The sequence below is a fragment of the Oryzias latipes genome, chromosome 2 (genome assembly GCF_053564925.1).
Source record: "Oryzias latipes strain Hd-rR chromosome 2, Olatipes_Hd-rR_3.1".
Taxonomy (NCBI): Eukaryota; Metazoa; Chordata; class Actinopteri; order Beloniformes; family Adrianichthyidae; genus Oryzias; species Oryzias latipes.
Genome location: NC_136238.1, coordinates 22,969,289 through 22,995,550, shown reverse-complemented (window position 1 = coordinate 22,995,550; position 26,262 = coordinate 22,969,289). Strand labels below are relative to the sequence as shown.

The 26,262-nt window shown below is 42.0% G+C and overlaps 2 protein-coding genes across 6 annotated transcripts in view; one reads left to right on the top strand and one right to left on the bottom strand.

Moving 5' to 3' along the window:
* The window catches only part of LOC105358840 (NLR family CARD domain-containing protein 3), a 58,212-nt gene extending 32,826 nt beyond the window's left edge, over window positions 1-25,386 (bottom strand). Inside the window, exons 1-7 of one of the 4 annotated variants that reach the window (XM_078934484.1) lie at window positions 22,896-23,742; window positions 22,709-22,813; window positions 22,438-22,560; window positions 21,769-21,888; window positions 21,280-21,335; window positions 19,401-21,192; window positions 18,524-18,672 (exon numbers count right to left, since the gene is read on the bottom strand). In XM_078934484.1, the coding sequence (XP_078790610.1) occupies window positions 18,657-18,672; window positions 19,401-21,192; window positions 21,280-21,335; window positions 21,769-21,888; window positions 22,438-22,560; window positions 22,709-22,813; window positions 22,896-22,981 (2,298 nt within the window). In that variant the 5' untranslated portion in view covers window positions 22,982-23,742 and the 3' untranslated portion in view covers window positions 18,524-18,656. Of the gene's footprint in view, window positions 1-18,523; window positions 18,673-19,400; window positions 21,193-21,279; window positions 21,336-21,768; window positions 21,889-22,437; window positions 22,561-22,708; window positions 22,814-22,895 lie in introns of those variants that run through there. The other 3 variants (XM_078934472.1, XM_078934478.1, XM_078934481.1) reach the window with 3 other exon arrangements.
* The window catches only part of LOC105355269 (uncharacterized), a 208,977-nt gene that overhangs the window by 3,398 nt on the left and 179,317 nt on the right, over window positions 1-26,262 (top strand). Inside the window, exons 2-3 of one of the 2 annotated variants that reach the window (XM_078937037.1) lie at window positions 2,785-3,693; window positions 13,282-13,767. The exons of the other annotated variant lie outside the window; for it this stretch is intronic. Coding sequence (XP_078793163.1) covers window positions 2,785-3,693; window positions 13,282-13,466 — 1,094 coding nt within the window. The 3' untranslated portion in view covers window positions 13,467-13,767. Of the gene's footprint in view, window positions 1-2,784; window positions 3,694-13,281; window positions 13,768-26,262 lie in introns of those variants that run through there. 2 annotated transcript variants of the gene reach the window in all.

Genomic DNA, 26,262 nt, shown 5'->3' with positions numbered 1-26,262 from the left:
AGAAGCTTTAGAAGTGTGTTTTGGATCATTGTCGTGTTGGAAAAGTGCTGATGGATGATGGCAGCATCCTCTCCTTCAGGATAAGTTCACGATACCATCAATGAAATGCAGCTCCCCCCAACCAGCAGCACTCATGCAGCCCCAAACCAGGACACTGATTCACCATGCTTCACTGTACGCACCAGGCATTTTTCTTTAAAATCCTCACCAAACAGTTTTAAAACCATTAACTCCAAAAAGGGCTGTTCTTTTTCTCATCATTCCAGAGTCTTGAATCCCAGTAGTTTACATATTTTTCAGCATGGGCCCTAGCAAATTCTAGGTGTCCTTTTTTTTTTTGCATGCGCTTATCGTGGATGATAACCATGTATGCTATTTCTTTGCAGTGTACGCCGTATGGTGTCACGGGAAACAGTCCCTCCAGTTTGGCTTCCTACCTGCTTTAACTAACTGCTATGGAAGCGAATGTGTAGCATAAATAAAAAGAAAAGTCAAAAACAAAAATGCTTTTTCATTTTCAAAATGAAGCTGCATTTTTTGACTCAAAATTAAAATGAAAAAGCAATCCACCAAAATGCTTTTTCATTTTATACTTAAAACCGCTTATTGTGTGTCATAATTAAAACGAAAATGCAAAGAGGGGATTGCATTTGCATTTTCACATCCACCCTGCGAACATTGTCTCAATAATCATTTCTAAAAAGCATTTCCAGCCAGGAGGCGGGGCAATGACGTCACTTTTTTCTCCGTGTGTCTGACACACCAGGAGCAGACTGTGTTAGCGGCAGAGAAGACAGCTTTGTGTTGTTTGTGAACTTCTGATGAGTTTCCACAGCTTCTCAGGACTACATAGCAGCATTTCCGCCTTTTGCGGTCCTCATTCGGACGCACCGCGGACAAGCTTTTGTTCTTTGGACCGCCAGCTGCCTTCGCATACCGGACCGCGAAGCTCAGATGATTGCTAAAGGCGGAAATGCTGCTGCGATCTGAGAAACCATCAAATGAATTTGTGTTTCCAGTGGTGTTCAGAACAAAAATAAAGACTGATGTAATTCCCACATATTTACATATTTAGTTGCAGCTTCGTGCTGAATTTGCTGTTTGATGACAGCTGGAGCCCCATCAACGCATAGCAGATTTGACCGTGCTAAACGTTTGCTGGTTGGACCAACACACACTCACCCGCTCCAACTGCCGCTAGTACCTTGTGCCTGAACCCAAACTGAACGGCTCGAATGCACATTTTCCCAAACAGAAACAATCCCTCTTATTTGAAGTGTGTTACACTGCAAACACATACAGGAAAGAGACTTTCAGAGTTGCAGAGATTATTATTTTTCCTTTCCACAGAAATTTATGTATTTTTTAACTTGTTCTGTCCAACTCCTGAGGCTCAATAGATGGGCTAGTGTCACTCTGACTCAGAGGTAAATTCACTCCTGATATGCGCTGTTCTCTCCGTCACGCAGCAGACCGGCTTTTCCAAACCCGTTGACGTTGGGTCTAATGGCACCAAAGGATTGTGGGATGCGGCTGCGCATGGATGTTTCTTTTTGTTGAACCATGACTGAAGTGTCTAATAGCTGAAGTGAGGTCCATGCTGTTTGGCTGCTAGTGGGTGTGTCTAAAACAAATAAGCTTAATGCTGAGAATTTGATAATGTATTCAGCCTCCCCTCCAAGACTGCACGAGCGCTCCCGGCGGCCGTCACATGAATCCATAAATTAGCCGCACCATTGAATAAGCCGCAGGGTCGAAAGTGTATGACAAAAGTAGCGGCTTATAGTCCGGAAATTACGGTACATAAATTTTGTCCTGACGTTATTTTGAATCAAAAGTATCGCCAAATTAAGTATCGCCAAATTAACTAATGCGATATATCGGCAAAAGGATTTTTTCTAACACCCCACTGTTTCTGCACAGCTGTGCCAAGCCAGACTTTTTTTTTTTTTAAGCTACAGTTCCTATGTTTTTGTTCAGGGTTCTATTAGAGGACCTGGGTGGGTGGAAGGAGGAATCTGCTGAGGAAAGGGGGCCAATTTTGTGTGATTGTCCCGTGTTTCCTGCTTTGAAATGTTTACTTATTTTTTCCGGAATTGGGCGTAACCCGCAAAAATGATTGGTAGTCACTTATTTGTTGGTAGCAGCATCAAAACACACACACTGCCAAATTACTATTATACTATTATTATTATTATTATTTATTTTTGATAACTTCTGATGGATTTGAGTGTGGTTTAAGAGGGAAAAAACTATGAAATGAGGCACAGTATATAGAAAGTATTGTGGCGACCTCGGGGTTAGCCCCGCCTACAGCCCCTAAGACTCATGGGAAGTGGGGAATCGTGGGTGTAAAGTTGCTCACCATGAGTGAGGGGGCTGTGAGCAGAAGTGACATTCATACTTTTTGGCTGTTTGTGGGTGTGATAAAATGAATGGGCTTCGATGCCACAAAGGAGATTATGCAATTAGCCTCTGTGTTTGCTACTCACTCTCTCAGATTTTCAGGAGTCGTGCACTGTACGGGGCATGGACAGCTCTCCAATGCTGCCAGTTAATCAGCAGCAGTTCTTGTTTTCCCGCTACAGTGAAGTACAAGCTGGGTTGTTTCAATATGAAGAGCCGCATTCTTATTTGACCAAGAGCCGTCTGTTCGCCACCCCTGGCTTAGAGTTTCTTTGACTCACAGAAGACTAAAAGACCAAAATCACTTCCTAATTTCTTAACTTTGAATGACATCTAAGTAGATGCAGTTTATATTTACTGCTGTTTGTGTCCCTGCAGTTTTCCCCAAGCACTATGTGACAGAAGAGGATTTCTGCAACCAGCAAAGGAATTTCAGAGTGCAACAGGAGGAACCGGAACCATCACAGATGAAAGAGGAGCAGGAGGAACCAGAACCACCACATATTAAAGAGGAACAAGAAGAAACAGAGCCACCACAGATTATAGAGGAACCAGAACCTCCACAGATCAAAGCGGAACAGAAGGAACCAGAACCACCACAGATCCAAGAGGAACAAGAGGAAACAGAACCACCACAGATCAAAGAGGAGCAGGAGGAACCAGAACCTCCACAGATCAAAGAGGAGCAGGACGAACCAGAACCACCAAAGATCAAAGAGGAGCAGGACGAACCAGAACCACCAAAGATCAAAGAGGAGCAGGACGAACCAGAACCACCAAAGATCAAAGAGGAGCAGGAGGAACCAAAACTACCACAGATCAAAGAGGAACAAGAGGAAACAGAACCACCACTGATCAAAGAGGAACAGAAGGAACCAGAACCCTCACAAATTAAAGAGGAGCAGGAGGAAACAGAGCCACCACAAAATGAAGAGAAATGGGGGGAACCAGAACCGTTACAGATTAAAGAGGCCAAAGACGAGCTCTACATCAGTCAGGATAAAGAGCAGCTTGATCTGAAGCAGGAGACTGATACCTTGATGGAGATACCTACTTGTGAGGAAAATGAGAACAGTGAAGCAGATCTAAAGAATCAGCAGAGCTTTAATGTAAATGATAGTCAGGATGAAGAAGAAAACCAACATGAAGAATCAACATCAACTACAGATGAAGAGACAGAATCAACATCGACTACAGATGAAGACACAGACCCACAGAACAGAGATCAGAGGAAGAGAAGAGACAGAAGTCATGTCCAAAGTGTGGACAGCTCTCACATGTCAGAAGGTCAGTGTGACTCTGAAGTACGGATAAGCTTCAAGAATGGAATTTTGGTTAAGAAACGCAAACAATCTTCAAGCAAAAAGAGACTTTCTTCTTCAAAGTCTGGTGAAAGCTTAAGAATTATTAATAATCCCTTAATCTCCACGGAAAATGAGTCTGATGACAGACTTTATGACTGTACAGAAAGTGCTAAAAATTCTGGTTACTGGTCTAAGTTTAGAACGGACATAAGAACCCACTCAGGAGAGAAGCCTTTTTTATGTGAAGAATGTGACAAAAGTTTTAGTCATTTATGTCGGCTCAAAACACATGTGAGAACTCACACAGGAGAGAAGCCTTTTTCTTGTAAAGAATGTGACAAAAAGTTTAATCACAGATATTATCTTAAAACGCACATGATAACTCATACAGGAGAGAAGCCTTTTTCTTGTAAAGAATGTGATAAAAGTTTTAGTCATTTATCTAATCTCAAATCACACATGAGAACTCATACAGGAGAGAAGGCTTTTTCTTGTAAAGAATGTGATAAGAGTTTTAGTTATTTATCTTATCTCAAAAGACACATGAGAACACATACAGGAGAGAAGCCTTTTTCGTGTAAAGAATGTTCAAAACGCTTTTGTCGTTCATTTGGTCTCAAGAGACACATGAGAACTCATGCAGGAGAGACGGCTTTTTCGTGTAAAGAATGTAGAAAGAGTTGTAGTGATTTGACTTGTCTTAAAAGGCACATGAGAACTCATACAGGAGAGAAGCCTTTTTCGTGTAAAGAATGTGATAAGAGTTTTTGTGATTTATCTGGTCTTAAAAGGCACATGAAAACTCATGTAGGAGAAATGCCTTTTTCTTGTAAAGAATGTACAAAACGCTTTAGTCGTTTATCTAGTCTCAAAAGACACATGGCAACTCATACAGAAGAGAAGCCATTTCTAGACAAAGATTGTAATGAAGAATTATGTGAAAAAAGGGAAAACAAGTTTTTCAATTGTTATCTATCATGCAGTATTTAGCCTGTGTCGTATTTAAGACATTTTCTTCAGTACAGCAGGAGTTCATCAGAAATGCATATATGAGTTGTGGGCAGGACTATTTTCAAAGAAATTAGATTTAAATTTTTCCAACATTTCTTTATTTACATGCCCTTCTGCTAGCTTGTAGCACCCAACAGGTCCAAGCTAAAATTAGTGTAGAAAAAAAACTGTGGGTAATATCAGAACTATACAGTTTAGAGCCAGATAGCAGATCAGACGAGGAAAATAAGGACGTTAATGGATCTATATGGATACATTGGAATTGGAGCAGTCAAGGGAGTCTTTGGCCCTCCCAGGTTAGTTGTGTGTCACAAACCTGAGCTTTTTCAAAACTGTTGTGAGGAGGAAGATGAGACGCCAGACCCAACAATGAAGATTCTTTCAAAGTAGCCTGAGATTTCATTATATGAACACAGAGCCACAGAATGATGGCCTCCATACCACATTGATGCAGTCATTCAATTAAAAGGAGCCACAATGGATTATTGAATGCATAGAAGTTACGTTTTCTAAAGTTGGATATAAGTGTACTGAAAAAATTCTTTTTTTGATTTTCTAAAATTCTAATTTTGTAAGCCACTATTTCTTAGGGTTTCATCAATATGCCGCTATGATTACATTGATAAAATAAAGTATTGTGTAGTGATTCTATACATTGAGTTTCACTTTTTGTATTGACAAAAATACTTAAGTTTATGAAATTCATTCTTTTAGATTTACCTGTAAAATAGAAATGTGTTGTTTTGAATTGTGAGGATAAGATTTGATTTTTGATGAAATATTAAAATTGTTAAATTTTTGTTGATTGATGTTTTCTAGTAGAGATTAGAACTGTTAATCTGATATGAGCCCTTTATGTGTCTTACTTTGATCTTTTAGTGTCAATTGCTCAAAAACAACGACTTACGTTTATACAAAATATGTCTATTATTCCATAAAGATGAATTGTGCGGAGAGAAATTGTTTGAATAATAAAGAATCTTTCAGTTTCTCTAAATCTTTTGCCATGTTTAAAATGGCCTTTAAAATGATCAGGTTAGAGACTTCTTCCTCGTTTTCATCATTGTTTTTGGACTTCTTACCGGTTGGTGGTTTTTTTTGGAGTCATCGGAGTGGACCCGGTGTCTTTCCGTTTAGCCATGTTAGCATCTTCAGCATAGCCATGATCGCTATCTGATAGTAGCTTTTCTTATTCCTCGAGAGATACTTTTTCACTCCCCCCTTTCCGACCACTTTATGCAGGTTTTGTCTTGATAGGTGGCTTAATTATATTTTGAGGGTTCATATTTTATGGTTAAAGTTATAATTTAAAGAGTTCAAATCAAATTTTGGGACACAGTTTGACCAGCCTTTATCTTGAGCTGCCGATCAGCACGCCATCTTGGCTTGCTCTCTTTTAGAAACTCTGATCTCTCTTCTACTTGTAGCTCTTGATGTGGAGGGGGCGGAGCCTGAGGAGGAAGCATCTGTCTGCAGGTGGTGCTGTAGCTTTGGGCATGTTTTCCAACTCTTTAGCTTCTGCTGTTCATGGAGTCGTGTCCCTCTGTTCTTGGAAAGGAGAAACAAGCAGAGAACTTTTCCCATTTCCACTCCCTCCTTTCAGCTGCTGCCCACTGTTCCCCTCTGAATCAGGAGGGAGGAGCTCTCATCTGTTCTGCCCACCCCCATCTAGAAAGACATCAGCACCACCTGGACATTCCAAAGCTCTTTTCCAACCCATTTCTACTGAGAAGGAACCAAACACATGAAGATTAAAACAGCTGGAACAGGATGAGGAGGAAGGCTAAAGATTCAAGTGTGTTTGTGAGTCAAAGATAGAATGAAGACAAACATCAATAGAAAACACAGAGTTGATTCAAAAGAGCATTTATTACATCCAAACAGGCTGCAGGAATTTTACAGACAGCTTTCAGTTTGAAGCCTTTTGACACCAAGGTGCAAACAGCCAATAGGTGTCTCCCTTCTCCCTCCTGCTTCAATACAGTTGGTGTTGTTGCAGCAGCTGCATCAAAGTGATTCTCTGCATCCAGAGGCTGTCGTTCTTCACTAAGATCCACCCTGTTCATTCATGTCCTCTGGAGAAAAAAGGCTTTATCTGAATCCAACCCATGTTTCAGATCAACACTCCAAGTTAGAATGAGAAGAGGAAGTGTAGTTGTCCATCAGTCCACCGGGGGAGCTGCAGCACAATAACTGTCCACTTGATGCTGAGAGACAGTGGAGCTGATCTCAGATCAGTTCCTGCTGCAGCTCTGACACTCATCTCCACTTCCTCTGATTCCTCCATCACTCTGCTCTCCACCTCCCAGGAACACCGTCCAGTCACAACATCTCTGCAGACCAGCTGCTGCTGCTGCTCCTCTCTGCTCCTCTAGGAGGAACATCAATTCCACCGGAACCATCTGCAAAGAGAAAGCAGAGAGATAGAGATGAAGGAGTGTCTCCTGATCCTGGTCTGTCAGTCAGTGATGCAGCACAGCAGCAGAAAGAGCAGCAGGAGCTTCAGTCCTGTTCAGAGCAGCAGCTTCCTGTCATCTTCACCTGTTGGAGCTTCTGCTGCTCTGATTGGCTGACTGTTGTCCTGAAGCCTGTCATCATTCTCCTCAGAGCTTCACTGAGAAGATTCAGCTTCACAGGAAACTCTGGATCTTTGCTCTCAGACTAACTTTAGGACCAAACATCTGGAAACAGCTGGACTGACTCCAACCCTCTACTGACCTCAGAGTCTGCAGTTTGGAGTTTGGACTCTCCACCAGATCCTGGAGTTGCTGAACTTCTGAATAGTGAAGGTTGTTGTCGCTCAGGTCCAGTTCTGTCATGTGGAACGGGTTGGACTTCAGAGCTGAGACCAGAGCAGCACAGCTGCTCTCTAACAAACTGCAGTTCTTCAACCTGAATCCAGAACAAAGAGTTGAGTTTAAAGACAAAGTTCATGTTTTTCATCCTTCACTTCTTCTAAAGAGTTCAGAGCTGAAGAAGATCAGAAAGTTTAGAAAAAGTCCAAAGATGTGAAGCAACAGCAGCAGATCAGAAGAGTCCAGCAGAAGCAGAGAAGAAGAACATTCAGGAACATTCAGGACAACATGCAGCTGCTTCAGGAAAGAAGTCCAGATGTGTGAAAGTCAAACATCAGCCTGTGGCTGCATCCAAACCAACTGATGTTTCTGCACCACCAGCAGAAAAAGTCCACTTCCTCTTTCTGCTCCGCTCTTCTCCAAACAGCACTGAATCATGGGAGAATTTCAGCAACATGATGCTGGAAAGTCTTCATGCCAGTTTTCAGGAGATGATCTTCCAGTCCTTCTCTGCTGCAGCCCTTCAAGCCAGAGACTTTCAGCTCCAACAGATCAAAGCAGAGAGAAGAAGGAAGTGATGAGGAAGAGTCAGCAGCAAATGTTGGACATTGATCCCTGATCCATGACTTCAGCTCTGAATGAAGAGTCAGAAGCTGCTGGGAGCTTTGATGGATGATGTGATGATGTTTGTGGATGAAAAGGTGAGGATGTTTGTGGAGGATGTGTCTGTCAGAGCAGCATCCAGCTGCAGCATGACTCTGTCACTGTCTGCTAAAAAACATCAGCCGCTGGACTCTCAGCTGCATCTCCTGAAACACAGCAGGACTCAGAGTGCATGTGAGCGTGCACGGCAGCTTCTGCAAGCAGAACTTTGTGCAGCACAAATGTCTGCAGACAGCTTTGGAACAAGCAGCTGCAGGAAGAAAAGAAGAAGTTCTCCTGCACATCTTTGAAGAGAACAAGCAGCTGCAGGAAGATGCTGCTGCAGATCAGAAGCTGGACATTTCTGCTCACTGTGGGTCAACACAACTTTGTCATCATATTGTTCTGAACACAACTGAATCATGGAGTCTGACCTCAGAGTCTGCAGTCTGCAGTCTGGACTCTCCAGAAAACCACAGAGATGAAGAACTCCTGAATCCTGCAAGTTGTTGTAGCTCAGGTCCAGTTCTGTCAGGTTGGACGGGTTTTTCTTCAGAGCTGAGACCAGAACTTCACAGCTGATCTCTGACAATCGGCAGAAACACAACCTGCAATCAGACAGAAAAGTGTGTTCAGGAGCAGTGATGCAGCTGGAGGTCCAGGAACTCTGTAAATTCAGTCAGGACTCCATACTTAGCAGCTCCTCACTTATTTCAATGTTTTCTGTGACTGTTCGAATAAAAATTGAGAGCTGTGTTTTGTCAGAGACGTTCATGCTCTCGTCCAATGCCATGGAGAAAGCTCCCCTCCTCAGGCCCTCCAGATGTTTTCCAAGTTGCTGTCGGACTCTACTTTTTTAGTAATTGTCTCATATGACAGACCTATTTTTTCAAACTTTTTCTTGTGCTCTGGACAAACAATGTCAGCTATTTTCAGCATACATTCTTTTACAAACTCCTCGTCACTGAAGGACTTGCTATGCTGGGCCATTTCCAAAACCACAACATAGCTAACTTCTGTCACAGCTTCACTGAATTTAGCCTTTTTTGTGAATATATAATGTTCAGCATATCATCATTGCAGTTGTTGGAGTTTTTATTGCGGTCCTCGTCAGTAAATTTGTCGTTGTTTTTATGATTTTTGTGCCGATTAATATTGAATTCTTTAACCCTTGTGCTATCTTAGATGACCCCACCCTTACATTGACGTGTTATTCCCACCATGACAAAGGTGGATAAAGGTGGAAAGATTGCATGTAATCCATGGACACCAGTGAAGATCACAAATCATTGAAGAAAAAAGGTTCAGAGCACTGTCTAGTGGGTCTAGATCATGGGCCCCCACCCCCGGGCTGCGGACCGGTACCGGTCCGTGGGTGACTTGGTACCGGGCTGCAGAGAAAGAATAAATAACTTACATTACTTCCGTCTTATTTATTTCGGAATCTGAAAGATGTTTTATTTTGAAAAATTGCCTGATTCTCTGTTACATCCGTCTTTGTCACTCTAGATCAGGGGTAGCGAACACGCGGCTCTCAAGCCGCATGCGGCTCTTTGCGTCTCATCATATTGTGGCGATCCGGGGGTTAGCCCCGCCTTCAGCCCCTAAGAGTCATGGGAAGTGGGGAATCTTGGGGGGTAAAACCATTAGTGAGGTGGCTATGAGCAGAAGTGAGGTTTATGATGTTTGGGTACTGACGGTTGAGTTCAAGTGAATACAATGCTGAGCTAGATGGAAGCAGGTTTCAAGCAGGTTTGCAATTTTCATAAAAATGTCATCAATTAATCGGTTTTCATGACAAAGATCCATCATAAAACTATAAATAAAAATCTTATTGAAGAATTCTTTTTTTTACTGAAGGTTAAAATTATTAATCAACTGAAATAAAACTTGAAACAAACAGAAGTACAATACTTGCTATTGTGCTGTAGGGAGAGGAGTGTTTAATGGCAAGTAATACAGCTTTAATTGTGTGTTTGTGTGTGTACGTATCGGCAGGTCAGTGTGTGGTGTGGCTCTATGACTCTCAAGGCCTGTTCACACCGGGACGAATTTCGCCCGCGATTTTCGCCGACATTTAACGCCTCGTGACTAAACAAAGGGCACCAATGTGAGTGTGCACACCGATGCGAAAAAACGCCACGCGTCAAAGCGTCACTTTTTAAAAAACGCCTCGGGTTCGTTTTTTTTGGTTCGACGCGCCGCGTCGAAAATTATACGACCAATGAGAATAGCGCTTTTGCACACGTGTCTGGAGCTTCTGAAGTTACTGTAAAACACAACTTGGGGCGCTCAAACACAAAACTGCCTTTCTGAGCACACATACCAGCGAAGAAGATAGACGCAGAGTAGCGTCTACACTGCCACAACGAAATAATGACGGACATTTTAAAATATCCCTGAACCAAGTTGGAGCAACTGCTGCTTGAAATATTCATGTTTTCTTTGTATGATTCTGACAAGCGCGTAAATACTTGCTCTCTTCTTCTGAGCGAAAAGCGACTTTAAGAAGCGTAAAGTTGCGCAGCGCCACCTTGTGTACTGGAGTATTTCTGTTTTACATTAAGCGCCATCTAATGTCAGGGAATGAAATTGCATGTTCACTCGGCTCATCGTCAGCGAAAATCGCCTGGGTGTGAACACAAAAACGTGGTGAAAAACGCTGGCGAATATTCGTCCCGGTGTGTACGGGCCTTCACAGTGAAAGAATTCGGCTCTTGGTGTAAAACTTGTTCGCCACCCCTGTTTCTAGACGCAGGTCAAGGCGCTCTTCTTGGTTACATGATAAGTTACCGCTAAAATAAAACCAAGTAGCTAGCAAAATGAGTAAAGAACAAACGTCTTTGGAAAGTTTCTTTGCCAAGAGGAAAACACCAGCCAGGAGACAGAACAGGAGCCTTCCACTTCCGGGAAAAAAAGATAGCTACATTTAATAGTCAACACTTTTTTTTTGCACCATGAGTGTGGGAAGGGGAGAGGATGATGACACCTGAGTGATGTACAATGTCATGCATGTCAAAATAAAAGCTCAAGGTTAGTCTTGTCACGTCTCTGTTCCCGCTTCGTCTTAGTGCTGCTATATTACTCATCAGCCTACTTTTGAAAGACCGGTCCGTGAAAACTTTGTGTGATGTTATACCGTGGCATTACAAAGGTTGGGGACCACTGGTCTAGATGACCCAACAAGTACCTGGGTGTTCACCTCAACAAGAAACTTGACTGGACTCAAAACACAGATGCCCTGTATAAGAAGGGCCAAAGTCGCCTCCACCTTCTGAGGAGACTGAGGTCCTTTGGAGTGTGCAGGCCTCTCTTAAGGACATTTTATGACTCTGTGGTAGCCTCTGTTATCCACCACGCCGTGGCCTGTTGGGGAGCAGGCAGCACAGACCGGGACAGGAAGAGACTGAACAAGCTGGTCAGGAGGGCCAGTTCTGTCCTGGGCTGTCCACTGGACTTTGTGGAGGAAGTGGGTGAAAGGAGGATGTTGACCAAGTTAACATCCATCATGGACAACACCTCTCACCCACTACATCAGGCAGTGGAGGCACTGAACAGCTCTTTCAGTGGCAGATTGTTACACCCCCCCCATGCAGGAAGGAACGGTTCCACAGGTCATTAATCCCAACAGCTGTAAGATTGTACAATGCCACTGTTTAAATATGCATGTACAAACCTGTTTTCATACATCCATAGCTCATCTGTATATTCTGTGTTTTTACTTTATTTATTTAACTTTATTGTTAGGCATAATATGTGTTATGTTGTAATAGTGTACATAATTTATTACTTACTTACTTTACTTTTTTCTATTTTTGCACATTTTTTGTATTTGTATACTTGCACATTTGGGAACCCCCCTCACTTTTGCACATTGCTGTCACTTTTCTCTGCTTTTTGGAACTGCTGTGACAATTGAATTTCCCCAATGTGGGATCAATAAAGAATATCTATCTATCTATCTATCTATCTATCTATCTATCTATCTATCTATCTATCTATCTATCTATCTATCTATCTATCTATCTATCTATCTATCTATCTATCTATCTATCTATCTATCTATCTATCTATCTATCTATCTATCTATCTATCTATCTATCTATCTATCTATCTATCTATCTATCTATCTATCTATCTATCTATCTATCTATCTATCTATCTATCTATCTATCTATCTATCTATCTATCTATCTATCTATCTATCTATCTATCTATCTATCTATCTATCTATCTATCTATCTATCTATCTATCTATCTATCTATCTATCTATCTATCTATCTATCTATCTATCTATCTATCTATCTATCTATCTATCTATCTATCTATCTATCTATCTATCTATCTATCTATCTATCTATCTATCTATCTATCTATCTATCTATCTATCTATCTATCTATCTATCTATCTATCTATCTATCTATCTATCTATCTATCTATCTATCTATCTATCTATCTATCTATCTATCTATCTATCTATCTATCTATCTATCTATCTATCTATCTATCTATCTATCTATCTATCTATCTATCTATCTATCTATCTATCTATCTATCTATCTATCTATCTATCTATCTATCTATCTATCTATCTATCTATCTATCTATCTATCTATCTATCTATCTATCTATCTATCTCCCAATGTTAAAGTGCCTAGGATACCATACGGGTTACAAAATGTCAGATTAATTTGTTTATCTTCATCTTGAATCCTAAATTGTAAAATGCATTTTCAAATGACATCATCACATTGCAAAGTGAATTGTTAATTGAGAATTGTAGATCACTTTGAATCATGAGTTAAAAAATCATTCAAAAATCAATATTCTCGACACACTTTAATGAATCCGACACAACATCAAGTGAACAAAAAAAGTTTAAAGCCCCTGCAGATATTTTACAGAGGACGAAGATTCAAGAAAACAAAGTTGCTGATTAATGAAAACTGTTAGGAACCTTTAGCACAGAAAATCATCCTGATCAGTTCTCCTCCATCAATTCAATTGATGAAGAAAATCTGAACCAATCATCAGTTTGCTTCAAACACAGCTGTTCTCTTAAGTCTCTTTTTGATCACTTTGTCTGCTCTTTTCTAAAGCCATTTCTGTTTTCTACACCAGTTGATGATGATAGCAGGAAAGGACAGACGATGGAAGGAGCAATGATGAAGACTTTGATGAGGATTCATCATTCATCCAACCATCAGAGCTGCAGCTCCTTCTGTCTGTTGAACAACAGTTTGAGAGGAAGAACTGCTGAGGTCCAGCCCAATAATTCCTGCACAGGAAGTCGACATAGGTGCTGACGGGCACTGACCAGTGGTGGTAAATGGGTGTCAGTGCTGGAAATGTCCACAATTTGATGGCCAGACTCAAATGTGGAGAATCCATTTATCTGTGCCCACACAAAAACATCAACTGCTTTTTGCATTTGACAATTAGACTGAAGCAATGCACACTTTCTGCATTGAAAGGACAAATATGCTGAGTTATGTGTTTATTATATGTTTGGTTATTTTAGTTGTAGTGGTTTATTAGATTTGTCAGTGAAAATGCTGGAAATAACTGTGTTACATGAATAAAAGTCTCTTGCTACAAAACTTAAAATTTGTCACTTTGTCTATTTTCTGTGAAAGAAGAGTCAAATTCATTGTCTCTACTTCATCACCTACTCTAACACAAATTCATGACCCTGAGTTTCATGTGGAACTCTTTGCTCCTCTGGAATTCTCCCAGAGGAGCTGGAAGAAACAACAGAGGAGATGAAAATTAGGACATCTTTGGTTAGATTGCTGCCAGACCAGGATGAGCAGATAGTGTATGGATGGGGATGGATGGATGGATGGATGGATGGATCGGTGGATTACATAGCAGCTTTTATACCCCTTCAATGTTTATCTGCTTAGGAAGGCAAACCATTTTCTCCTACTGACATCTCACGGTACAGCAGGTGTGGGCATGGCTGACTCTTCATAGACTGTTTCATGGGTGCGGCCAAAATTCGCATACTTTCATTACATTTTGATTTAACATTCAAAGTTTGAATGAAGAGTCAGAAGCTGCCGGGAGCTTTGATGGATGATGTGATGATGTATGTGGATGAAAAGGTGAGGATGTTTGTGGAGGATGTGTCTGTCAGAGCAGCATCCAGCTGCAGCATGACTCTGTCACTGTCTGCTCACAAACATCAGCCGATGGACTCTCAGCTGCATCTGCTGAAACACAGCAGGACTCAGAGTGCATGTGAGCGTGCACGGCTGCTTCTTCTGCACTAGATTTAAAGGAGTCTGTTGGAGCAAAGACACAAAGAAGAGCTGATGGCTGCAAGCAGAACTTTGTGGAGCACAAATGTCAGCAGACAGCTTTGAAACAAGCAGCTGCAGGAAGAAAAGAAGAAGTTCTGCAGATCTTTGAAGAGAACAAGCAGCTGCAGGAAGATGCTGCTGCAGATCAGAATCTGGAGATTTCTGCTTACTGTGGGTCAACACAACTTTGTCATCATATTGATCTGAACACAACTGAAACATGGAGTCTGACCTCAGAGTCTGCAGTCTGCAGTCTGGACTCTCCAGAAAACCACAGAGATGAAGAACTCCTGAATCCTGCAGGTTCTTGTTCCCGATCAGGTCCAGATCTTTCAGATTGGACGGGTTTTTCTTCAGAGCTGAGCTCAGAGCTTCACAGCTGATCTCTGACAAACTGCAGTCCTTCAACCTGCAATCAGACAGAAAAGTGTGTTGATAGAAAATAAAAAAATACAATTTAAGTACAACAAATTTGAAATTTAAAACGAAGTTAAAACAGATGAGGAATTGAAATAACATTTATCATCATGATTATTAATTTCTAAATACATTTTTCAAAAGGCATGGCAGAAATGCAGATTAAACTGACAGTTGGAAAATAAATTTTCTTTTGATTTATAGAACAAAAACACTCGAAAGAGACATTGAAGAATTTTCCAACAGCAAGGCTAAATTAGACAGAACTTTGTTAATTACCTTTAACACAGATAATCATCCTTTGTGTTAGAGAGAAATACACAGACGGCGCTGTTGTTAGACTCTAATGGTATGATGCTGTGCAAAGAGCTGTTTCTGTGTCGTCAGTGCACACTGTTCTGTTATATTAAGAAAATAGTATTTTTTATTGATGTCTTATGAATTAATTTTGTAATATTTATCCGCCACGTCAATAAGTCCAGTCCATGAAAATACTGTCCACATTTAAACTGGTCTGTGTTTATATTTAGGTGACATACGGAACAACTTATTAGCATAGCATTATTAGCATCATATCATTAGCGTCTAACAACAGCGCTGTCTCCGAATCAACACTTTTTAATTAATGTGACTGCTGCTGCTGTAAGTGAAGTAACTTTATCCTCCAGTTCTGACTGGATCCTATTAATCCTTGTGCTATCTTAGATCAGTGGTCCCCAACATTTTTGTGACCGGGAACTGGTAAAACGCAAGACATGTATACTGCGGACCGGGGGGGGTGAACCGTGGTATTTTGTCTTTAGTAATAATAATAGCAATAATAATAATGAACGTAAATCCACTGTGTAATCATGTGCAACTTTATTAACGGTGTCCTCGTAACGTCACACCAACAACAGAACATCACATGAGCAACATCGGGGTGTATCTCGAGATGTTTGGTGTCGCGACTCGATCGTGACACCAAACGATGAAAAAGTGACCGCGATCCGGTCACTTTTCAAAATAAAACGTTTTTTTCAAAAAAAAAACAATAAAATGGAAATCATTTTTTCTTTCTGTGCATCCCGGTGCCAAAATTTCCCACGGACCGGTACCGGGCCGCGGCCCGGTGGTTGGGGACCACTGTCTTGGATGACCCCACCCTTACATTGATGTGTTATTCCTACCATGACAAATGTGGATAAAGGTGGAAAGATTTCATGTAATCCATGGACACATGTGAAGATCACAAATCAATGAAGAAAAAAGGTTCAGTGCACTGTCTAGTGGGTCTAGATGACCCAACTCCCAATGTTAAAATGCCTATGATAGCACAAGGTTTAAAAACCGCGACATGTTCCGCTTTTTCTTCAGCTAAAACTGCTGGGAGTGTCCTGCATGCACTTGTTTGTCTCGCGTGAAGATACATTGGAGGAGGAGACGACAAAATAATTCACCAAATGTTTACTCCCCATGTGGTGACTAACCCTCTAACTTTCACTTGTCAAGGAGGAGAAAATGCTCTAACTGGCGATTTTTAATTTCTGACCCCTTCAAAAAAAAAGTCTATTGCAATAAACAAATTTTTCTATCGAGAAAAAGTTATATCACGACATGTATCGTTATTCTTTTATCGCCCAGCTCTGTTTATAAATCATTGACACTGGCATAAGGATCCCTTTCACTGGCTAACAGAAGAAGGGATGGTTTCTTAGAGGGCCCTCTTGGGAACACTAGGGTATAGCGGTTTCCCCAACATAGGAAGCCATGTTTTTCTTTTCATATCTTGCTGTGTTTGGTGTGTTTTCTGTTGTGATTGTACACTCTGCTGTTCAGCCCAGAGAAGGTAAGAGCACCAGGTTTGCTGTGAAGAAATGATGCAGTGGATGGCTAGTAGGCCTATAAAGTGTGTTTCTTAAAATAAAAATGGGATACCTGATACAATTCAGATGTTTTCACATTTTTGATCTCTTGACCTATTTTCACAAAAGAGATCAAGTTCAAATACCGTCTATTCAGGAAATTCATCTCAGTGATCACGAACACGCAAAATGAAACAAAATGGGTTAGTCAAAAGTGTACTTCTCCTTTCAACGTTCTGGGAGACGTAGAAGGTTGGAAAATTTGCTGGCTGCCGCGTTTAACTTTTAATTTATATCAGATCTCAATAAAGAAGGATAGTACATCATGGTTGTAGGTAAAGTACAAGATTTTGTTCCATAAGTCATTGGTTGTTCGGATCAGCAATTTCCGGTAAATATATCATATATATCATATAGCTGACAAACACAGTGATATTTCAGAAGTGAAAAGTAGTTAATAGGATTTACGGAAATGAATGCCCTAACCACTAATTATTGGAACACAGAATTTGTTTGATGAGCTCATTGACCCTTGACCTAGGTATTTGAGGTGGCCTATTGCAAGTTGCTCTGCTCATTGCATCTTTTCTGAAGAGTTGGTGCCTCATGGGTGCCTCAAAACAATCATTAAATGATCTGAAAACAAAGATGGTTTAACATCATGGAAAAGATACGAGAACCTGGCTCAGAAGTTTCAGCTGTGAGGAACATAGCGAGGAAATAGAAGACCAGGCACAGTTTTTGTTAAGGCCTGGAGTGGCAAGCCAACAAAAGTCTCAGATAAGCAAAGGTGAAGGATGGTGAGAACAATCAAACTCTACCCACAGACCAGCTCCACAGACAACAACATGATTTGGCTGCAGATGGTGTCGCTGTGCATCCATCAACTATTCAGCGCACTTTGCACAAGGAGTTGCTGTATGGAAGAGTAATGCGAAAGAAGCCTTTTCTGCACACATGCAACAAACAGAGTAGCTTAAGGTATGCTAAAGCACATTTGGACAGGCTAGCTTAGTTTTACAATAAGGTGCTGTGGACTGATGAAACTTAAATTGGGTTATTTGGATATAACATAGGGCAGTATGCATGGTGAAAGAAGAGCCTTTGAAAATATTGTCTGACATTAAACCGAGAAGCAGCTACAGATCTGCCTCTGCAGGTTTACTCAATTCTTTCCTTTCTCTGCACTAAAACTCCTTCTTTCTCTGATTTTCCTCTCTAGTCTGCACTCACACTTGTTTCTGTGTGTGTGTGTGTGTGTGTGTGTGTGCGGGTGTGGGTTTGATCAGGATGACTTGTCTGTCATTAGTTTGAGTTCTTGTTTGTTTTCTGACTCTGTAACCCTTGTGCTATCCTATTCCATTTTACCATTGGAAGTTGGGTCATCTAGACCCACTAGACAATGCACTGAACCTTTTTTCTTCAATGATTTGTGATCTTCACTGGTGTCCATGGATTACATGAAATCTTTCCACCTTTATCCACCTTTGTCATAGTAGGGAGGACACGTCAATGTAAGGGTGGGGTCATCTAAGGGTTAAACTCAGAAATCTGTCAAATGTTTCAACAGCTGAACCTTTTGTTGCCATGGAAACATCTTTGTTCTAAAGAAAATCTAAGCAGCCATTTTCTTCCACTGCAGACTCTTCAAATAATCAAAGATGTTCAATTTGTAGAAAATCCAGAAAACATTTGAATCCAAACCTGTCAGCTTCAGTAAAGAACTACAAATGTAGAAATGAACCAACCAGCAGCTTCAATGTTCTGACCTCAGAGTCTGCAGTCTGCAGTTTGGACTCTCTAGTCCAGAACACAGAACCTCCATTGATGAATCCTCCAGGACGTTGTTGCTCAGGTCCAGTTCTGTCAGGTGGGACGGGTTGGACTTCAGAGCTGAGGCCACAATTTCCCAGTGAATCTGTGAGAGTCATCATCGTTTTGGAAGCCTGTCAAGAGAAACAAAGATAGAAACAGGTGATCTCATGATGAATTGACTGCTGTCACTCTGAGGATGATGAGGATGATGGTTGAATTTTGACAGTTTTCAAATGTTGGTTATTATCCAGTTTCTGAGAGTTTTCTGTTTTCATTTCCAAATCGATATTTTCAAGTTTTTATTGTATCTATTTTCAGCTCTAAAGCTGTAAACAACAACAGTTCATCTCCCTGTTCTGTTGCAGAACTTTGAATCCAGTTTCCTGACATTGTGGAAATGAACCTTCAGTGGGTGTGTTCAAACCTTTCAGAAGGTTCTGGTTTGGATTTCATTTGGACACATATGATCCTTCTTTGGATAACGATCATATGAGTGTTAAAAACAAACTGATTTTCTTCTTTCATGTTTTTTAGTCCTAATTATTTTCCAGCCTTTCCTTCTTTGTAATCTGATTAGACGGAAGTCCAAATGGAAAACTGAGCAGAATAGATGACTAAAGTGGTCTATAGCGGCAGCTCTGAATGGAGACATCAGTAAGAAGGTTTGCGAGCAGTTATTTATTTTAGGATAAAATCTGGAGAGTTTGACTTGATTCCAGAAATCAAATCTAAATGCTAGTTGTGTTGATTCTTCAAATGCTGTTGTTGGACTGAAGTGTGTCACAATAAATGCTAGAAGATGAATGTTGAAGATCTGAACACTGATCAGATTCATCATCACAATCACTTCTGGACTCACGTGAACTTTCTGCAGTTCCTCACAGCTGGAATCAGTCTCCGTTTACCCTCATCTGATGTCTTGTACTGGTTCAGGTCCAGTTCCTTCAGAACCTCTACTGACATCTGCAGAGTGTAGGCCAGAGCTGAACAGTGGAACTCTGAGAGTCTCTTCTCTGATTTATTCTCTGACTTCAGGAACTCTTGGATCTCCTGATGAACTGAGAAGTCCTTCATCTCCATCAGACAGTGATAGATGTTGATGCTTCTGTCAGGAGAGACTCCTTTACTTTTGATCTTCTTTAGATTTTTTATGGCTCTCTGGAAGGTTTCTGGATTCTTCTCTGTCTGACCCAGCAGGCCTCCTAAGAGTCTCTGGTTGGACTCCACAGAGAGACCATGAAGGAAGCGAACCAGCAGGTCCAGGTGTCCAGTTTGACTCTGCAGGGATTTCTCCATGACTCTACTCAGAAACTCATCCAGGGATGGGTTCTCCATGTTGTCCTTCAGGAAGTCCTCAATGACCTTTACCTTCCTGTTGGAGTAACAGTGGAACATGTAGACTGCAGCCAGAAACTCCTGAACGCTCAGATGAACAAAGCTGTAGACCGGTTTCTGGAAGATCCCACACTCTCTTCTGAAGATCTCAGTACAAACTCCAGAGTACACTGAGGCCTCTGTGACATCCAGACCACACTGCTGCAGGTCTTCTTGGTAGAACATGATGTTTCCTTTCTCCAGATGTTCAAATGCCAGCCTCCCCAGCTTCAGAAGAACTTCCCTGTCAGTCTCTGTCAGCTCTTGTGGACTTGTCTGATGTTCCTGCTGGTACTTGTTCTTCTTCCTCTTTGTCTGGACCATCAGGAAGTGGGAGTACATGTCAGTCAGGGTGGTGGGCAGCTCTCCTCTCTGCTCTGTGGTCAGCAGGTTCTCCAGAACCACAGCAGTGATCCAGCAGAAGACTGGAACTTCACACATGATGTAGAGGGACATGGAGCCCTTGATGTGGGAGATGATTCTGCTGGACAGCTCTCCATCTGGGAACCTCCTCCTGAAGTACTCCTCCTTCTGAGCATCATTGAAGCCTCGTACTTCTGTCAGTCTGTCCACACATGAAGGAGGGATCTGATTGGCTGCTGCAGGTCTGGAAGTGATCCAGACCAGAGCTGAGGGCAACAGACGTCCCTGGATGAGGTTAGTGAGCAGCACGTTGACTGAGGACTTGTGTGTGACATCAGACACCAGCGGACTGTTGTTGAAGTCCAGAGAAAGTCTGCTTTCATCCAGACCATCAAAGATGAACAGAAGTTTGCAGACAGACAGCTGTTCTGCTGGGATCTTCTGGAGTGTTGGATGGAACAGCTGGATCAGAGTGAGAAGACTGTGCTGCTCATCTCTGATCAAGTTCATCTCCCTGAAGGACAGAGGAACCACAGCACTGATGTCTTGGTTCTCCAAGCCCTCGGCCCAGTCCAGAGTGAACTTCTGCACTGAGAAGCTTTTTCCAGCTCCAGCAACTCCGCTGGTCAGAACCACTCTGATGGATCTGTGTTGGTCAGGGAGGACTTTGAAGATGTCTGGGTTCTTGATTGCAGTGTCATGGAGCTGGTTGGTCTTGGTGGTGGTCTCCATCTGCATCACCTCATGTTGGGTGTGACCCTCTGGTCTCAGTTCCTCTGTGATGTAGAGCTCAGTGTAGACCCTGTTGAGGAGCGTTTCTCTTCCTGCTTCTTCAGTTCCTTCAGCCACATGTTCACTTCTGCTCCTCAGACTGATCTGATGTTCTCCAAACATCTCCTGCAGACCAACATCTGCTGGAAGAGCAGAGAAGAAAGCTCCTTCATGAGTGTTCCACATGTTTCCAGAAGAATCCATCAGCAGATGATCAGGCTCTGACTCACCAGCTCTGGGTCTTTCTGCAGACTGGGGTCCACTCCTCTTCTTCTCTCTGTGGACACTAAGGAGAAACGTTAGTGAACAACAATCAAAGCAGTCAGTGGGAAGTTCCAGACTAACTGATCATGGAGCAGATCCTCTCTGATCTTCAGACTCAGATATTGTGATCCAGACTGTGCTGAATGTGAGCAAATGTGTTTCCAGGTTGAAACCAGAGCAGATCTAGTCCATCTGAAGGTCTAAATGATGCGTTAGCTGTGTTTGGAGCTCATGTCTGGACTGAGGTCAGAGAAAAGTTCAGCTGTTTGCTTCATCCTCACAGACTGAGCTTTGTGTCCTCCAGAGTTGTTCAACTCTTTTCTTTCCTCTCAGACCTAAAGCATCACAGCAGATGGTTGACCTTCCTGGATGGATCAGCTGATGTTCTTGATGTGAACATTGTTGTTCCTGCTGAGAGCTGAACTCTGCTTTGTTCACTAGAAACTGCTTCTTACTGTGAGTCTGAAGGTCCTGGTTCAGTTCTGAAGTTTGGAGGTTTATCTTTGGATCGGTCACTCTTCATGGAGCCACAGCTGGAGGCTGCAGACTGGAGTCTCTGTGTGACCTGTTGACCTCTGCAAACACAAAACCATCAGAGTGTTGGAGGATCTGCTTCTTCATGAACAGCTGATGGACTTTGACATGAACACAGACTGAGCTGTTTAGTCTGGAATAACATGACATGTTTGGATCAACAGTTTCCAGTTGGAGGGAAAAGGTTTCAGCATTTTCTGTCAGTCAATCCAGACTTTTTTCTAGAAAAGCTGATTCCAATTCTCCATGTAGAAATGTAGAAATTCTGATAGCAGAAAGTCAAACTAGAACAATGTGATGTTTGGAAAGCATGAAAATCTGAATCCTAGGAGTCTGCAGTGATTCTTCTCATTAGACTGGAGCTGCTGTCAGTCAGAGTCAGCAGTCAACATGTTTTCTTCTCCAACATCTCTGATGTCTCTCAGAGACTCTCAGAAGACTCAACTGAAAAGATCTCATCACACACATGATGCTCCAAGTGAGTCTGATCAGAGAGATCCAGAACTGAACCAGACCTCAAGTCCTTAATCTGAAAACTGTTGATCATCTGAACTAGAATCCAGCCTCAAAAAACTCTGACAAACACTCACTGTTTAAGTCCTGAACGGATGACTTTGAAATCAGGAATAGAAACCGATGATTTTTTACTCTTGGGGAAAACACGTCCAGGTTCAGATCCTGATCCAGAGTCAGTTTGAAATATCTGTAGGATCCTGATGGAAAAATATTTGTTACATCAAAAACCAATTTTGCCTACTTCTGACATACGGGCATTTTCGTTTTGGGAAAAAAATCTTCAATCGATAAATTATTGTCCATCCGTTACATCCATAAGATGTACAGTATTTAAAAAACACTTACCGTTTCACTCTTGAACAACTGTTTTTGAATTCATTTAAATAATCCTCTGGTCTGTCATTCCTGTTGGACCCCCAGCTGGATTCAGATCCAGGTCCAGGTTGGTTCCTGTGAGGAATGAAGGTTGCTGGTGTGAGTGCTGAGCTCTGACATGGAGAAGATCATGGACAGTTGGAGATGTTCATCTCACCTCTGAGCTTTGCTCTGGTTGTCATGGTTACCATCTCTGCTTTTAGAGGGAGGGGCTACTTCCTGTGGTTCCTCCCACTGATCCATGCTGCTGGATTCACTGGATCCACATCAGCTCACACACACCTTCCTCCTTCCCCTGCAGAGGAAACCCTCCTCATCATCAGCTGTGATCCTCCTTCACCAACAGATCAGCTGCTCCTCCACTGATTAGCTCTTCTCTTGTGTTTCCTCTCAGGTTCAGGTGAATGCAGTCAGACAGCAGTTGGAGGCAGAGGAAGCTGCCATCAGCTGCTGCACTTCTGCTCTCCCTCCACCAGGTGGAGACATGGAGCTGCAGCAGCAACATTTCCATTCAGTCACTTTGACAAAGAAATACCAAACTTCCTGTTTCTGTTTCTACACTTCAGGAAACATGAAGCATCAAGAAAAACAGACAGAATTCCAATTATGAGGAATGACTTTGTCGTTGTAGTTGCCTGGCAGAGAGCTATATAAAGTCCATCTTCTAAGACAAATTAGAAAATGTGACCTTGAGATGACCTTATACAACTTAATGCAGTAAAGACCAGCCTTGGAATATAATTGCTGAAGCAAAACCTCAAGGTGAGAAACAGTATGTGAACAGTTATTTTTTTAAATTGACCTTTTTATCACAGCAAAAAAGAAATAAAAAGTTCCTAGGAAGCGTTTGAGTGCCGGTGTACCATTCATGCTGCATTTACCGTTCGGGGTCCTTTCGACTGAGGATAACGTCACACTACGGTAGCCCCACTTGGACAAACTACATAGCGTGGAGATCTGCTCGGGCTCTACATATTTTCATTTCATTTTTCCTTTTGTGACCTTAAGTTTTTTTCCCTTCTAAGTTGTGTCTGACATTATTCTTTGTAGTGTTTATAAGGAGATTTTGGCACAACCCACTTTTTAAAAAGATCTGTGGCTGTTAGAATGAACCTGCTGCTCCACACGAGTGAACCGTGTCTCTGAGCAGAGCAGCCGGCGCATTGTAGATTAATGTTCGCAGAAAGGGAAGACGCTTTGCTATAGTGTCCGGAGAAGGGTGCAGACCGCAGTCCGTTCGGCTGCAAATACACTTAATGATAATCATAACAATAATAAAAGCACGTTTAGAAGATAATCTCGCTCTACGTCGAAGTTCTGTTTGTTTACAACGGACCGCATAATTTCTTCTTCTATGGTAGTATCGTCATTTGTCCAGACCAATCACTATCTGAAACGTCATCGGACCAACTGACAGCCAATCACATAATGTGACGTCAGCACTAGTCGAAGGACCCCGAACGGTTGTTGCAGGCCGAATGGTTATGGTGCCTACACCAGACATACTGTGCGAACTGCCTTTCCCACATGTTCTGCATCACCTACAATGTACAAAAAATCGAAGCGCGATGCATGAAATCTGCTCAGTGCTGCTCCACGGTGTGTCACGTTTGATATGAACGGCTTCAAAAGATTCCTTAAATAAATTCACAAGTCTTTGGAAAACTGATAAAGCTCCATTAAACATTCCTTCGGATAAGAAAAAGCATTGATTCGTGGTCGAGTCACCCTCTTATCTGAGCTTCTTCATCCACTAAATCATCTTCAAATGGACATGCCATGCTGCTTCACCTCTCTGTAAACAAACTAACCTTCAATTAAACCTACCAGGTTATGTTCAGAGCATGAGTTGCCATGGCAACTTGACCTACCCTGAAACATACCTCAATTTCTGGAACCAAAAGCTGAGGTTATTAACTTCCTTAGCCTCAAACTTACCGTGGGAGCTAGCATAACCTGCTTTCTGGAACAGGGCCCAGGAAGGTTTGGAGTCAGAAATGAAACCTTTGAGCTCCAGAGCTTCATGATGGTTTGTGTTTCTGACATAAACTCTTTCTTCTGTGTTCTTGAAAGTTTAGACAGGAAGCAGCAGTCAGCTGATCTGAACCACTTTGATGTGTCAGCTTTTTCACTTCTGTAATCACTAACAGTTTATTCTGTGAAAATCTACAATAAAAACACAATTTGTTTCCATTTCTTCATAAATCAGTGAAACAGAAATTGATCAATAAGTGAGAATTGATCCTCAGTTGTTGATCAGTAATAAGATCAAATCTTTAAACAGCAGAGTGATGAGAGTTTACAGAGAAAGAAGAAGATATTCTCTGAACAATCAGAGACAAACAGTAAAGTTAGTGAAGACAAAGTTCAACAAACAAACAAAGAAACAAAGTAGATTTTCCTAAAGATCTGTAGAGTCGTCTCTTCTCACCGTGTGAAGCAGCTGCAGCTCAGATCAGTGATTCTGCTTCCTTCTCTTCTGTTTTGCTTTAAGAACACATCACTTCCTCATGTTGTGTTGATTCTGCTGAGTGTTCTACATTGGACCAATCAGCTTCATCATTCTTTATCCTGAACGGTTTTGCAGGATTTGATCACATGACCTCTGATCGGTGGCTCTTCATCATACTGAGCTGCTGTTTATTAGGACGAAGCAGAGTTGTTGATCCTTCCACTCTAGTCTCCACATCTCAGCTCCTCGTCTCGGTTCTGGATCCAAACAGGTTCTGGTTTCAAACTTTTCTCTCGTTTTTCTGAACTGAAACAAAGTGAATTCACAAAAACTCTGATCCCATCATTTCATCTGAATTAAGATGGTCTCCCAGAATGCTCTGGGCTCTGAGGGGTTTGAACAGGATTCATCTCTGATTTCTAACCACACCAAGAGTGATGGAAGGGGGTGGGGCCTAAGAAAGAATGACAAGTCCTCTTGGAGGTGATCTGCCTCTCAGATGCTGCAGGATGTTTGTGGATCGTCCTGCAGACTCTGGATCCATGAAGACAGGATCAAGATGAGGGTGGATCCTCTTCATCCTGATGCAGTGGGAGTGTTGCTCTGACAGGAAGTGAAGCAGAAACTGAAGGAAGCTTCAGAACCAGCAGTTCTGGGAAGAATGCTGAGGTGTCTGGATCTGAAGGTTCTGACCAATCAGAAATAAGCAGATCAGAACCTGCAGGAGGTTGGAGAACAAACGTGGACTCTTGGTGGAGGAGCTTCATCCCTGTTGAAGAGGAGGGTCATGACAAAGGAGATGACAGAGCAACATGTCAGGGACAGAAAACACTGTTTGCTGTCCTTCAGCTGCAGATGCTGTTTCTCACAGGGTTCCTGTTGGAACCTGCAGGTCCTCCTGCTGTGGAATAGGCTCCTCCTCCTCAGTGGGCGTGGCCTCATATCTTCCTGACAGAGTGATTTCAGCATCCATTCTGCTGCCTGAAACATAGAGGGCGCCGCTCAGAGGACAGCCCTGCTTCACTCCTCCCTCCCCCTCAAAGCTCTCTGTTGGAGCGCCGTCAACCTTCAC